General features: G+C 43.6%; 1 protein-coding gene across 1 annotated transcript in view; it reads left to right on the plus strand.

Annotated features, from left to right (window-relative positions):
• Positions 1–15,748, plus strand: part of adamts5 (ADAM metallopeptidase with thrombospondin type 1 motif, 5 (aggrecanase-2)) — a 58,579-nt gene that overhangs the window by 17,709 nt on the left and 25,122 nt on the right. Inside the window, exons 3-6 of the mRNA XM_072259871.1 lie at positions 186–353; positions 6,540–6,823; positions 8,800–8,983; positions 15,074–15,249. Of these exons, the coding sequence (XP_072115972.1) occupies positions 186–353; positions 6,540–6,823; positions 8,800–8,983; positions 15,074–15,249 (812 nt within the window). The remainder of the gene's footprint in view (positions 1–185; positions 354–6,539; positions 6,824–8,799; positions 8,984–15,073; positions 15,250–15,748) is intronic.

Below are 15,748 nucleotides of genomic sequence, written 5' to 3' on the forward strand. Positions count from 1 at the left end.
CATAGAGCACTACACCACAGAAACAAGCCCCCTGACCCTGTTATCCATACCAAACTATTATGCTACCTAGTCCAACCGACCTGCAGCTGTACCATGGGCTGAAATGCCTGTTTCTGTGCTGTAGTACTTTATAACTCTATGACTATTGACAGCTCCACGTCTGATCATTTTGTACTTGATCACAGGGCATCTGCTGGGACTATCGCACGATGACTCCAAATTCTGTGAGGAATCTTACGGCTTGACAGAGGATAAGCGACTAATGTCTTCCATCCTGACCAGTATTGACGCCTCCAAACCCTGGTCCAAGTGCACTTCAGCCACAATAACTGAGTTCTTCGATGACGGCCATGGTATGTGTATTGACAGACAGGTTACTTATAACCATCCATTTCAAGGTTCGACATATTGTGCGCTCAGAGATGCTCTTCTGCACACCACTGTTGGAGCACACGGTTATGTGAGTTACTGTCACTTTCCTGCCAGCTTGAATCAGTCTGGCCATTCTCCTCAGATCTCTCTCATTAACAAGGCATTTTTACCCACAGAACTGCATCCAAAAATCTGGATTTTTTTTTTTTGTTTTTGAACCATCCTCTTTAAAGTCTAGACATAGTTGTGTATGAAAATCCCAGAAGATCAGCAGCTGCTGAGATACTCCAACCACGCCATCTGGCACCAACAATCATTCCACAGTCAAAGTCACTTTGATCGCATTTCTTCTCCATTCCAATCTCCGGTCTGAACAGCAATTGAACCTCTTGGCCACATCTGCATGTTTATGCATTGAGTTGATGCCACAGGATTGACTAATTAGCTATTTGCGTTAACGAGCTGGTGTACAGGTGTACCTAATAAAGTGGCCACTGAGTGTATACCAAGATGCAGTGGAAAAACTTTGCGTGCCGTCCAGAGAAATCATTCCACACATAATTATGTCAGTGTGGTATAAAAGAAAAGATAACAGAGTGCAGTATAAAGTGTTACAAAAAGTGCAGTGGAAATCAAGTAAGTTACAAGGGCATGAAGGTAAACTGAAAGATCAAGGGTCCCTTAACAGTTCCGAGGTCCACTAAAAAGAGGTGCAGGTACAATGGAAAAACTTGCTTGCAGCAGCATCCCAGGCACATGCTGTAAATTCAGACAATACTCTGAACATAATTGAATTGAATTGACATCCTTCACATACATGAGGAGTAAAAATCTTCATGGTACATCTCCATCTAAATGCGCCATGTGCAATCACAGTAATTTATAGTAATTTATAATAAATAGAGCAGTCAATGTAATATAGAGTACACTCAAATCAGCGTGAGTTCATCAGTCTGATGGCCTGGTGGAAAAAGCTGTCCCGGAGCCTGTTGGTCCTGGCTTTAATGTTGTGGTACCGCTTCCCAGATGGTAGCAGCTGGAACAGATTGCGGTTGGGATGACTTGTAAATGTCCTGAATCATGGGAAGTTCACAACTACAGATGCTCTGGGCTATCCGCACCACTCTCTGCAGAGTCCTGCGATTAAGGGAGGTACAGTTCCCATACCAGGCAGTGATGCAGTCAGTCAGGATGCTCTCAACCATGCCCCTATAGAAAGTTCTTAGGATTTGGGGGCCCAGACCAAACTTCTTCAACCGTCTAGGGTGAAAGAGGTGCTGTTGTGCCTTTTTCACCACACAGCCGGTATGTACAGACCATGTGAAGTCCTCGGTGATGTGGATGCCGAGGAACTTGAAGCTGTTTACCCTCTCAACCCCAGACCCACTGATGTCAATAGGGGTTAGCCCGTCTCCATTCCTCCTGTAATCCACAACCAGCCATCAAGGCAGAGATATGGGAGCCTGAGGGTAGACACTCAGTGTTTCAGGAACAGCTTCTTCCCCTCCACCATCAGGTTTCTGAATGGACAATGAACCTATGTACACTACCTCACCATGGCTTCATCTTGTGCCAAGAAGGTGGAGGAGGAACCCATCTATATTCCAACCATGAATATCGATTTCTCCTTCCAGTAAAAGAAATTTTCTCTCTCCTTCCCCCTCCCCTCTTGTATTCCCCATTCTAGCCTCTTATCTCTTCTCACCTGCCTATCACCTCCCCTTGGTCCCTTTCTCCTTCCCTTTCTCCTATGGTCTACTCCCCTATCAGATTTCTTCCTCTCCAGCTCTTCACCTTTCCCACCTACCTGGCTTCACCCATCACCTTCCAGCTATCCTTCCCTCTTCCCCCAACCCCTGCACATTTTTTTTTATTTTGGCATCTTTCCCCTTCCTTTCCAGTCCTGAAGAAGGGTCTCGGCCTGAAATGCCAACTGTTTATCCATTTCCGTAGATGCTGCCTGTCCTGCTGAGGTCAGCATTCTGTGTGTTATACAACCTTACAAATGCCCATGATATTAAAAGTGATTTTGGTTCATCAGTTATACAGGACAGTGAAGAGAACAAAAAGCGTGCAAAACAAGACATTAGTGCAAGGAAAAATTTAAGTCCTTAATAGTGCAAGTGGCAGTCCGTAGGGTTTTGTTGCAAAGGTAGAATTAGGATCGTATTGTGCACTGTGTTAGTGCACAGATCTTGTGTTGATGGATTAGGTTTCTCAATCACATGTACATTGAAACATACAGCGAAATGCTTTGTTTGAGTTAACAATCAACAAGGATGTTCCGGGGAAGGCAACAAGTGTTGTGTTGCTACACTTTTGACATCAATACAGGATACCCAAAACGTTTAGCAGAACAACACACAGACAATATACATCACAACAGCAGAACAAATCCCTTCCTGCCCTTCTACATCGCACTGGGGATCACTGCCCCAGATCCCTGCGCCCCACCAACCTTGAGAATCTTGACACTGGAAATCACAGGTCTTCATTCTAAGCTCCTGCCAACCCAACCTCCATCTTTGGGGATTGCTGGAGTCTGACATACAGATCCTCCAGCTGATCTTGGGCTTCTGGATGTGCTAAATGATCTTGAGCCTCCTGACCAACCACCTATCCAAATGATATTGATTTACCAAGTCGTAATTCCTAAGAGTAGAACACAGGCCAGATGCTTTTGCATTAGTTATGCCCATAATGATCATATACTTTCACTTCCCTGCAAGGAGTCAATTAGTCAGGCTACCAAGCTAAATGGACTCAGAAACTCCACATTTGATCCCAATTTGTGCTATATTGCTGGATGGTTGGTGCCCCAGGTTCCTGAACTGAAGGGTAGGGGGAGGGGTATTCTGATGCCCAAAAACTGCATGGGCCTTAATAGAAAAACTCAGATACAGTGTTCCCAGCAATGAAACAGCCTGCCACTGTCCTCATTCACGTGTGAAAAATGACCGTGGGGAAGTTAGTATGTAGAACCATGATTCATCTTTAAAAGTAAAGGCTATGAAACTGAAAGGAGATTCCAAAGAAAACATAGAGTAACATTTGTGTAAACAGATTTGAATTGAAACATCTCAGTTGCTTATTTACCACAAAGTTCCAGTGGAAAGTATGAATGACCAAATTTACACTTACGTGGAAGTTTGTTACCTCCCCAGGCTGCATTAAAATCATTCACAGCTAGTGAATCCATTTTTGAAGTGTAGTTATTGGACAGATAATAGAAGGACGAAAGTGGATCTCACTGAAACCTACTAAATACTGAAAGATCTGGATAGACTGGATGGGGAGAGGATGTTTCCATTAGTAGGAGAGTATAGGATCTGAGGCCACAGAAGTGAAATGAGCAAGTATTTCTTTCGGTAGAATGTGGTGAATCTATGGAACTCATTGCCACAGAGGGTTGTGGAGGCTAATAAGTCACTAGATATTTTTAAGGCAGAAATTGATAGGTTCTTGATTGATAGGGGATTTAAGGGTTCCAGGAAGAAGGTAGATTCTCGATTGGTCAGGGCATGAAGGGATAAAGGGCGAAGGCAGGAGATTGGGGCTGAGAGGGAAAATTGGATCAGCCATGATGAAATGGTGGAGCAGACTTGATGAGCCAATTGGCCTAATTCTGCTCCTATATCTTATGGTCTTGTGGTCTTATAGGTAGGAGATGGGGTAAAAAAGAATCAGCTATGATTGAATGGCAGAGCAGACTCAATGGCTTAATTCTAAATCATTAAGAATTCTGCTTCTGGCATCGCTTTTCATATGTCCGAACAGTCTTCTGTGTTAGAAACAATCTTCTAGCCTTTCTATGCAACTACTGTTCCATGGGTTTCAAATTTCTTCACCACACATGTGAGCCTATCATCAGGGTGGAGAGGCCAGCAGCCATAGTCCAGAGCTACAGTACATAATAGTTAGGTCACTAACCTGATATTCAAAGGTGTTAACCATTGATTTAGAATACAAGTTCTGATCCCACAATGATTCTATTTTAGGTTTGACCATGACGATGAGGTAGAACATAGAGCATTACAGGCCCTTCAGTCCACGATGTTGTGCTGACCTTTAAAACTACACTAACATCAATCTAAGATCAAATCTAGAACATTCCAAACTCATTTCCATTTGGGAGAGTTTGGGACCTTTTGATGACTGTGTAAATAAAAGGAATTTTGCAAATGTTGCCTTGGAAGCGACTGATGTAAGTAGAATAGAAAAACAATACTTCCAGCCACAGATCTCCGAGACGTCACAAGGACTTGGCCCCATTTGACTTCAGGAGGGACAATGATGTCAGTTTGTTGCCACATTGCGTTGTTTCAAAGTTCAAAGCAAATTTATTATCAAAGTGTGTAGTTGTCACCAAATACTACTCTGAGATTCAATTTTCACAGAGATCTACAGGTAAAATAAAAGAATACAATAGAATTTACGGAAACTATACATAAAGACTGGCAAACACCGAATGTGCAAAAAACAAACTGTACAAATGAGAAAATCTGCACCTTTATTCATTCAGACACTGAAATTGAAAGAAATGATTTTTATTCCAATTCCCTCCTATCTTCACCTTTAAGTGTTGACTCTCCCTAAGGATTACAGTTGCATGGGAGTAGCCTCTGCTTCTTCATCCAGCTCCCCACTTCTGTATTTACATGAGTGTGTGTTACTATTTGACTGTGTTAAGAATTAACCATTGATCTTGGTCTGCCTTCTCTTGAACCCCTGTTTACCACACATTCACACACCAATTACACACACATGCCTACATTTACAGACACAGCACCACATGAACACGCTTCAGCAAAGAAGTACACAAACACACACATACACACAGATAAAAACAGTGTTTTAGGAACAGCTTCTTCCCCTCTCACATCAGATTTATTATTCCTCTCTTCCTTGATAGTCTCCTTTTGCACTATTTAGTTATTTTTTATTGTATCTTAGTAATTTGTTACACCTGCACCGTACCACTGTCACAAAACAACAAATTTCATGACTTAGGTCAATGGTAATAAACCTGATTCTGAAGAATTCTCGCAGGAGAGTTTTCCCACCTTTCTGCAAGTCCAGGTCAGGGACCTGAGGTCTGCAAGTCTAAGAATCCACAGTTAAGGACTGGAGGCCCAGAGGTAGCCCTGCCTGGGGTGGCAGGCCTGTCTGTGTTGGGTGAGGTGGTGGATGGCTTCTTTTGCTGCTTACAAGAAATGCTGGAGGTCAGGCCGCATCTATAAAAAACAGTAAATAGTCAACACTTCAGGCCGGGACCCTTCATCAGGACTGCTGTCGTATTTCGTTCCATTGTTTTTGTCGAATCTTGTGTTCTACCAAGCATAGTGGCCCTGGAATGTGTGGTGACACTTGCAGGCCGCCCCCAGCACATCTTAGGCTGTGTTGATTGTTAATGTGATGCATTTCACTGTCTGTTCTGATATACATGTGATAAATCAATCTGTATCTGAATCCATCTCCTTCAGTGAGAAGGGGCTCCCTTCACAACACTAGGTCAAACCTGGAACATATTGTGAGCAGTTTTGGGCCATGTTCTAAGAAAGGGTGCGCTGACATCGCAGAGGGTCCAAAGTAGGTTCATGAGAATTATCCAGGGAATGAAAGGGTTAAGCTATAAAGACCACTTGTTGGCTTTGGGCTTGTACTCACTGAAGCTTAGAAGAATGACAGGGGAATCTCATTGAAACCTATTGAATATTGAATGGTCTGGATAGAATGGATGTAGGGAGAATAAGTGAGTGAGTCTAGGACCAGAGGGCATGGCCTCAGAGTAGAAGGACTGCCAATTAGTACAGAAATGAGGAAGAATTTCTTTAGCCAGAGGATGAATTCATTGCCACAGGCGGCTGTGGAGGTCAAGTCATTGGGTCTATTTAAAGCGGAGGTTCACAGCTCCTTGATTAGTCAGGGTGTCAAAGGTTACAGGAGAAGACTGGAGAATGGGATTGAGAGGGATAGTAAATCAGCTGTGACGGAATGGCGGAGCAGACTCAATGGACTAAGTGGCCTAATCCTGCTCCTGTGACCTACGGTCTATGAAGCTTCCTCCCACAGAGTTTTGTGATTGATGTTGCTGTATCTGCTCTCTGGAAGCTCTGTTACATGGGGGAATGTTGCCTTATGGTGTGCTATTTTCTTCCCTTTTCTAGGGGACTGCCTCCTCAGCCCTCCACTGAACCCCATGCGGGCACCAGAGGAGCTTCCAGGCCAGAGCTACGACGCGGCCCGCCAGTGCAAACTGGCTTTCGGGCCGGAGTACACAGTCTGCCCGGGGATGGATGTTTGTTCCCGCCTGTGGTGTGCTGTCATCCGCCAGGGACAGATGGTGTGCATGACCAAGAAGCTGCCCGCCGTGGAAGGGACCCCCTGCGGGAAGGGGAGGATCTGCTTGCACGGGAAGTGCGTGGACAAAACCAAGAGGAAATATTACTCGGTGAGTAAGGGATCTGTGACTGACAGCGTTAGTGGAGAGCGTAGAAAGAAAGGCCCAGATAGGCTGGAAGGGAAGAGTTAAAATATGAGGAGAATTTGGTGGCTGTACTCACTGGAGTTTAGAAAAATGAGGGATATCTCATTGAAACCAACCAAATTTTGAAACTCTTGGATAGAGTGGACACGTAGAGGATGTTCCAATAGTGGGAGAGTCTATGCCAAAAGGGCATAACCTCAAAATAGAAGGATATCCCCTTAGAGATGAAGGGGAATTTCTTTAGCCAGAGAGTGATGAATCTGTGGAAGTCATTGCCACAAATGGCTGTGGAGGCCAAGTCATTGGGTATTTTTAAAGCAGGGGGTAATAAGTTCTTGATTAGCTAGGGGGTCAAAAGTTTTGGGCAGAATGCAGAGAGTGGGGTTAAGAGGGATAATAAATAGCAAAGATTATTTGGTGGAGCAGTCTCAATTGGCCAAATGGCCTAATTGTGCTCCTGTAACTTATCGAATCCATCTTCAGCAACACATACAAGATGCTGGAGATGCTCTTCAGGCCAGGCAGCATCTATGGAGGGGAATGAAGAGTCGTCGTTTCGTGGCGAGACTTTGGAAAGGAAAAGGGCAGCAGCCAGGATAAGAAAGTGGATGGAGGGGAAGGAGTACACGCTGGCAGATGATAGGTGAAACCAGGTGAGGGGGTAGGTGGGTGGAGGAGGGGGTGAAGTGAGAAGCTGGGAGGTAATAGTGGAAAAGGTATAGAGCTGAAAAAGGAATCTGATAGAGTGGAGAGTGGACCATAGGTGAAAGGAAAGGAGGAGGGGCATCAGAGGGAGGTGATTGACAGGTTAGGAGTAGAGAAATGGTGGGAGGTTAACCATAATGGAGGATGGAACAAGAGAGAAGTGGAGAGTGGGGAGTGATTACCAGAAGTTAGAGAAATCAATGTTCATGCCATCAGGTTGATGGCTACCTGGACAAAGTATGAGGTGTTGCTCCTCTAACTTGAGCTTTCCCTCATCGTAGCAATAGAAAAGGCAATGGTCGGACACGTCAGTGCGGGGATGAGAAACTGAATTGAAATGAGTGGCCACCGGGAGAAATTTCCATTTCTATTGTTGCATTCTGTGTGAGGTGTTCACAATTCGCAGCGTCTGCAGAATCACTCATGTCTGTGGAATCCATCTTGGTGCGGACCCGGACTGGGCTCCCACTCAGAGTGATAGATGTTGGAGGTAGTGGTAGAGGCAGATGCATTAGGGACCTTTAAGAAAACCTTAGGCACATGGATGAAAGGAAAATGGAGCACTAGGTGGGAGGGAAGAGATTGATAGATCTTGGAGTAGGTTAAAAGGATAGCACAACATCTTAGATCGAAGGGCCTATACTATGTTGTGTCCCATTTACTGTCACTCTGCCTAAACAGCAAAGGTGCAAATGTCCAGCAGAGTGGATAATTGTACGGGAAGTTGGAGTTCTGTCTGCCCTGGTGCTGGGAGAAAGACCCACAGCGTAATTGACTAAGCGTCTGTGACATTCCAGTACCGTGTTAAAAGCAGGAACACAGCTGGCAAACCTACCGGAACTTTGTTCCAATGGAAATAATGTTAGCCAGATCAAGAACAACAGGCCCTTGACTGGAATGCACAAGATGAAAGCTATTTTCCCACAGACCCTTCTTGCAGTCAGCTGCCAAACAGTAGTTGATTCCTTCCAGTTCCCAAGAATTATGAAATGACTGTCTGAACATTGCAGTGAGACCAAATGGCAGTGCTTTGTCTGATCCCTGGGATGACTGCCCAGGTCCGGTGTCTCACGGCCCTCTGGTCATGGACCCTCGGCTACAGAAGGGGCCGGTTACCTGATGCTGAATCAGATTGCTTGTTGCTCTAGATTCCAGCGGCTGCAGCCCCTCGTGTCCCCAACTGACTTCCGCTGATTTTATGCCGTTAACTCCGTGTTTTCTTTCCTGGGTTACAGGCTTCAGCGAATGGCAACTGGGGCTCCTGGGGCTCGTGGGGCCCATGCTCACGGACGTGCGGAGGTGGGGTTCAGTTTGCCCGCCGGCACTGCAACAACCCGGCGCCCCGAAACAACGGCAAATACTGCGTGGGCAAACGGGCAATCTACCGATCGTGTAACGTGACTCCGTGCCCGCAAACAGGTATGTGGCTCCTCTGACCTCTCTCATTAACAAGGCATTTTCACCCACAAAGCTGCCACTCACTGGATCTCTTTTGTATCTCACACCATTCTCTGTAAACTCTAGAGACTGTTGTGTGTGGAAATCATAGATCAGCAGCTTCTGAGATACTCAAACCACCCCATCTGGCACCAACAATCATTCCACGGTCAAAGTCACTTAGATCACATTTCTTCCCCATTCTGATGTTTGGTCTGAACAGCAACTGAACCTCTTAACCATGTCTGCATGCTTTTATGCATTGAGTTTCTGCCACATGATTGGCTGATTAGATATTTACATTATTGAGCTGGTGTACAGGTGTTCCTTATAAAGTGACGACTGAGTGTGCATTTATTTCAGTAACTGCACAATGTGTAAACATCATACCATATAATCAGTATATGGTTATCACTACAGCACGGAAGGAGCCCGTTTGTCCCATTGGGCCCATAATGGTCTATGTAAAATAATCCAGCTGGGTCCACTCCCCCATTTTCTCCGTAAAGCCTGACAAACATTTATGCAGCTCACTTTGAATACGACATCTGAATAGTAGACATGTTTTGATGGTGCCAGAATGTGTGGCCACACTTGGGCTCGATCCTCAGCACATCCTTGGTTGTGTGGGTTATTAACACAAATGACACATTTCACTGTATGTTTCAATGTGCCTATGATCAATAAATCTGAATCCGAATCTTCTTCCGACACTGTCCCTAACGGTGAATTCCAGACCTGAGCAACTCGCTGTGTAAAAATGACTTTCCTCCTATTGGCCTTTGTTCTTTTGCTAATCACCTGTGTTATCTGATTCTTGACCCCTGTGCAGATGGGAACGATAATTCTGTCTCCTTCGTGATTTCAAATGCTTCTCTCAGACTCCCTTACAACCTTATCTGCTCCTCATGTCTCCTTTACACCTACTGAACTGAAGTCCCTCAAAACAGGAATCATCTTGGTAAATCTCTTCTGCGACCTTTCTCAAATCTTTGCATCTCTGTTGGTGCTCCCATGGAAACGCAGCTACACGGCTCGTGCTGATTTTCAGGCCCCATTCCCAGATACCATTCTTACTGCGCAAGTCTTTGGCCTATTTGTTTATCAAAGACAACATTGCTGAACTCGTTCTCACCCTACACCCGTTATCCATGTATACAACCTTCAGCCAAGTTACACCATTACGATCGGTTGCAGGAAACTTGACCGATTTTCCTCTCCCTTTTCTCAAGCTTAGGGCACTGAGGTCCAGTGTAGATCCTTAACTATAGCTTCAATTCACATCGCTGCTAAGTAGTCATGGTTTACAGTCACACCGGGTGGTGCTCGTACCCATAGAGATGGCGCTCAAGGATGTTAATGTTAGAAGTGATTAGAGAAACACTGCAAGTAGTGTCCAACAGATAGAAGTATCGAAGATGGCATCCTGTCATTAAGATTTTTAGAAGCCCAACCTCAACTAATATAAGGAACTGTTCATTGACATTAATGCATTCATATTTACATTTGTGTTCTATGAACTCTGGTGCAATTTCAACATTTGAGAGGTTTAGCTAAGTACACAGATGGGAGGGGTACAGAGGGATATGGTCCAGGTGCAGATCCGCGAGGTTTGGCATGGACTGGATGGGCCAAAGGGCCTGTTTCTATGCTGTAGTGCTCTTTGGCTCTATGTTTACATATATTATATAATGTTATATTCTACATTATACTTTATAGATCCTATTATAATTCCACGCACTGACATGCAACAATTATTATTAATTATAATTAATATTATTACAATTAATGTTCAGGTTATAATTATATGTATCATAAACATATAACCATATAACAGTTACAGCATGGAAACAGGCCATCTTGGCCCTTCTAGTCCATGCCGAACTCTTACTCTCGCCTAGTCCCACTGACCTGCACTCAGCCCATAAACCTCCATTCCTTTCCTGTCCATATATCTATCCAATTTAACTTTAAATGACAACATCGAACCTGCCTCAACCACTTCTGCTGGAAACTCGTTCCACACAGCTACCACTCTCTGAGTAAAGAAGTTCCCCCTCATGTTACCCCTAAACTTTTGCCCTTTAACTCTCAACTCATGTCCTCTTGTTTGAATCTCCCCCATTCTCAATGGAAAAAGCCTATCCACGTCAACTCCATCAATCCCCCTCATAATTTTAAATACCCCTATCAAGTCCCCCCTCAACCTTCTATGCTCCAAAGAATAAAGACCTAACTTGTTCAACCTTTAAATTATAATGAAACATAAACTGTATAATGCACCATATACTGTATATTATATATAATCTCTATTATAATTTTACACACTACAGAAATGAAGCCCTTCATATCAAGATCTCACCTTGATCTATTCCAATATACTTAAGGTTCAACACCTAACAATCCACCAAATATTGCACTTCTCACTTCTCATTAGCTGCTGCCGATTGGTCTTAACATTATCCCTGATTAAATTCCCTCCTTTTAGTCTTAAAGTTAATCTCTAGTTGGTGATTCTTCATTAGACCTATCACTGAGCCAAGTAACTCTTTTTTTTTCCCAGTTGCTCTTTCTCAATCTCGGAATTAACCACTGACCTGTAAAATGAAAGGGAATAAACAGTGGATTTATCATTAGCCTAAGATAGCTTTATTTCAGATGTACTGAGTTCCCTGGAATGACAGAGACCGCTACAATTTGGCACCTGCTGTGTCGCAGGAGCTGTCAGTCAGTGTTGAACTCAACGTGGGACTGCCCTAGGGCCTCCAGCTCCAGAAGTTTTCCTCTGGGTTTACTCCCAAAGCCTTCCCCAGGAGTGGGTATAGCCGTAAGGCAGTGGAGGTTTGAGATCAGGGTTTTCCTTCTCCTAAATGAGCTGCCAACCCTGATGAGCCCTTTTAAGACACCAGTACCCCGGTTTTGCCACTTCACTTGTCAGTAGAAATGGTTTCATTGAGCATAGTAACTAAGCCACACGTGAAGGCCAGGAGCTGGACTTGGTTGTCAGAGGCTACTTGAGACTCACACCATTGAGAGCATTTAATAGCCAGTTGGAGCATATCCCCAGTACCATCCCCCACTATCCACCGACTATGACAACCTTACTACTGTGCTGCCTGATATTCAAAGGAGATAAGATATTCTCATGGATCCTGAGAAGTTTCTTTCCACAACCAGTGCTGTAATAACTGCAGGAATTTTTCCAACAATAATTCCAAAATCCTTGCCAGAAGCAATAATGAAAACAGAAACACAAGGGACTTAGATGCTGGAATATAGAAAAAGAATCAAAAGAATTTGTCCCGATGCAAGCTCTCGACCTGAGATGTCAGCTCTGCCTTTGCTTCCACAAATGCTGCCTGACCTGCTGAATTCCTCCAACAGCTTACTTGTAGCTTAATGAAGCCACGCATGTGTGCGAAGGATTCCCGCCACATTTTCAGGAGTTCTCAGCAGGGCAGGAGCACCTTTCCGCGCATATCTGGAGGGAAAATTATTCAAATGATTTATTGAATAAATGTTACAGTCTACCTGCTTGAAACACATTTAACCTATGCAGAAAGTACTCCAGAAGTGTATTTCCAGATGGGATTTGCTAGTAAACACCAGGAAAATCTTTGGGATTTTCCATGTTGTCTTGAGCAGCTAAGCAGCCCATAGCACAGTGGTAATGAGAGAGAGCAAGAGAATTCCTAACACCACACTTGTAAGGTGGGTGCCATGTTTGACAGGGAGATAGTTAGGGGATGCTCCAATCATTTTTGACATAGAGATATAGTCGCAGACCCGAAACATTGACTGTTTCCATCTCCACAGATGCTGCCTGACCTGCTGAGTTTTTCCAGCACTTTGGCTCTTTGAACCTTCTCAGACTTTCAAAACTATCATTTCAAATCATTTAGGATTAGTTCCTTGTTCCTGTTTTCTCCCCATAAACCTTGAGGCCGCAAGCCCTCGGAAAAATACTCCTTCTCCTCGAGTATGTTTAATGATTCAGCTTTTACTTTTGTGTCAAGATTGTTTGCCATCGTTTCCAGTACACAAGCGTAAAGGAGATTGAAATAATTGTTACTCTGGATGTGATGCAGCTCAAAAGAAGAATGTAGTGAGATAAAGAACACAGTAATAAAAAAGCCACAATAAATATAAATGCATAAGGTAGCTTATGTACACTGATTATATGTACATAAAGTGACGGTAGGTACAGGAGTGTCTGTACATAAGGTGACTCTGACAGGACATGATGAAGTGAGGTGGGCATGGTGGATTGTGTTAGTGCGTGGAGGTGTTGATCAGCCTCACTGCTTAGGGAAAGTAATAGTTTTTGAGTCTGTTGGTCCTGGTGTGGATGCTGCATAGCTTCATCCCTGATGGGAATGGGACAAATAGTCCATGAGCAGGGTGGGAGAGCTCCTTCACGAAGGATCTGTGGCAGAGAATTCCAGAGGTTTATGGTAGGGATATGGGGAATAGCAAATTACTGCCCCAAACTTTGGATAACATTCAAATGAAGTTTAAGGTCTTGGGAGTTAAAATCATAATGGGAACAGATCGTAATGCATTTTTTAATCCTGTAAGACTAAGCAGTACTTTTAGTGCATAATGCAGTGGAAAATAACTGGAGCAGAGGCTTAAATGCTGGGGATAGGTCTGCATCTGGCACGTTTTAAATGATGAATGTATAATCTGGCTGCCTTAGCTCTCCAAAAGAATTCTGATGATTGGACCGTGTAAAATATAAACTAAGCCATAGCAATATTTTCTAAACACTTCTATAAAATATGAATTAAGTGGTGATTAGAGTTAACTTTCTCAAGAAATCTAAATGTGTAAGGAAATTAAATGTGTGTGTGCTCGGAGTAAGGGGAGTGAGAGTTGGTGGGGTCACTCACTTGAAAGACCCAGGGCTTATTTGCTCTTTCAAGCATTAGAGGGGGCTAGTGTTTGGAGTTTGCTGTCAGATCCTGTTGTTCTTGGCTTCTAGTGGCTCAATGTCTTACTGCAAAATGCCAGAGGAGTGAATATTTTCCAGCATACGACACCCTGGACTCTACTTTATATTCTGATCATGTCGTTAAAAAATATGGTTGGATTTCCAAAACATTGGGAAGTATTATTTATCTATTTAGAGATGCCCTTCCGGCTCAATGAGCCACGTTGATCAGCAACCCACCTATTTAACCCTAGCCTAATCACAAGACAACTTACAATGACCAATTAACCCACTAACCGGTACCTCTTTGAACCGTGGGAGAAAACCAGAGCACCTGGAGGAAATCCATAGGCCCACAGGAAGAACATATAAACCCTCTGAGAGAATGCTGGAATTGAATTTCAACCTCCAACGTCCCAAGCTGTAAAAGTGTTGTGCTAACTGCTACACTACCGTGCACCCAAAAAGATTACTTATGGACAAAGGTTAAATAGGTTCACTAAGCAGGTATCATTCTGGAGACACACTTAGAAAAGGTTCCCTGACCTAGTATTACGTGACATTTTTATATGCTAAAGAACAAAGGTAACAGCGGGACAATTCTATAGTTACAATGTTTCTACAATGCTTCCTTTAAATTACATATAATTATCAAACACTTCTATCTTCACACACACACACTCCAGACGCACAAAATGAATGTTAATCATCACTGACTCTGCACTGCTTTCATGCATATGCAGACATCTCAGGTCCGTGGAGTGTTTCTTGGTTTGCAATCAACCCCAGTCTGCAGCTCCAAGAACACCAATAATCTAGTCTGTATTTTAAACTCAATCTACAATCCACCTTCAGGTCTAAAGACTAGTTGCTGTTGTTGAAATTAATATTTGCTGTAAGCATAACTTCAGAATACACCCTAACAGGAGGTAGTTTGTGGGAAGAAGCAGAGGCAGGTTTGTCATCACTGATATTTGTCATTAAATTTGTTGCTTTGCTGCTAGTACCAACTGCTGGTTACTATTATCTCCTCTATCTTGCTCAGATATTTATGGATAGACCACCTCTGTAGTGATGCCCACCTCCACTAAATCCAGTGCTGAGTTTGTTGATAAAATGTTTTTTTTTAATCCAAATAGGCAAATCTTTCCGGGACGAACAATGCGAAGCAAGGAATGGATATCAGACCGATGCCAAAGGAGTCAAAACATTCATGGAGTGGGTTCCAAAGTACGCCGGAGTGATCCCTGCAGATGTGTGTAAATTAACCTGTCGTGCAAAGGGAACCGGATACTATGTGGTATTTTCCCAGAAGGTAAGGGCAACCTTTTTTTTAAACACAAAGGGTGATTATCTATGTGGAATGAACTGCCAGAGGAAGTAGTTGAGCCGGGTACAATGACAAATTTTAATAGACATTTGGACAGGTACATGGATTGGAACAGTTTAAAAAGCAATAGACCACAAGACATAGGAGAAGAATTAGATCATTCATCCATTCAGTCTGCTCCACCATTCTATCATGGCTGATTTATTATCTCTCTCAGCCTCATTTTCCTGCCTTCTCCCTGTAACCTTTGACACCTTTACTAATCAAGAAGCTGTCAACCTCTGCTGGAAATATACCCAACGATTTGGCCTCCACAGCTGTTTGTGGCAATGAATTCCACAGATTCACCACCCTCTGGCTAAAGAAATTCCTCCTCATCTCTGTTCTAAAGGAAGGACATTCTATACTGAGGCTGTTGCAAGTGGGACAAATGTGTGACAGAGTCAGAAACACACGGGTTACTTGGCTAATAACGCCACAGTAA

The sequence above is a fragment of the Mobula birostris genome, chromosome 6 (assembly GCF_030028105.1).
Source record: "Mobula birostris isolate sMobBir1 chromosome 6, sMobBir1.hap1, whole genome shotgun sequence".
Classification (NCBI taxonomy): domain Eukaryota; kingdom Metazoa; phylum Chordata; class Chondrichthyes; order Myliobatiformes; family Myliobatidae; genus Mobula; species Mobula birostris.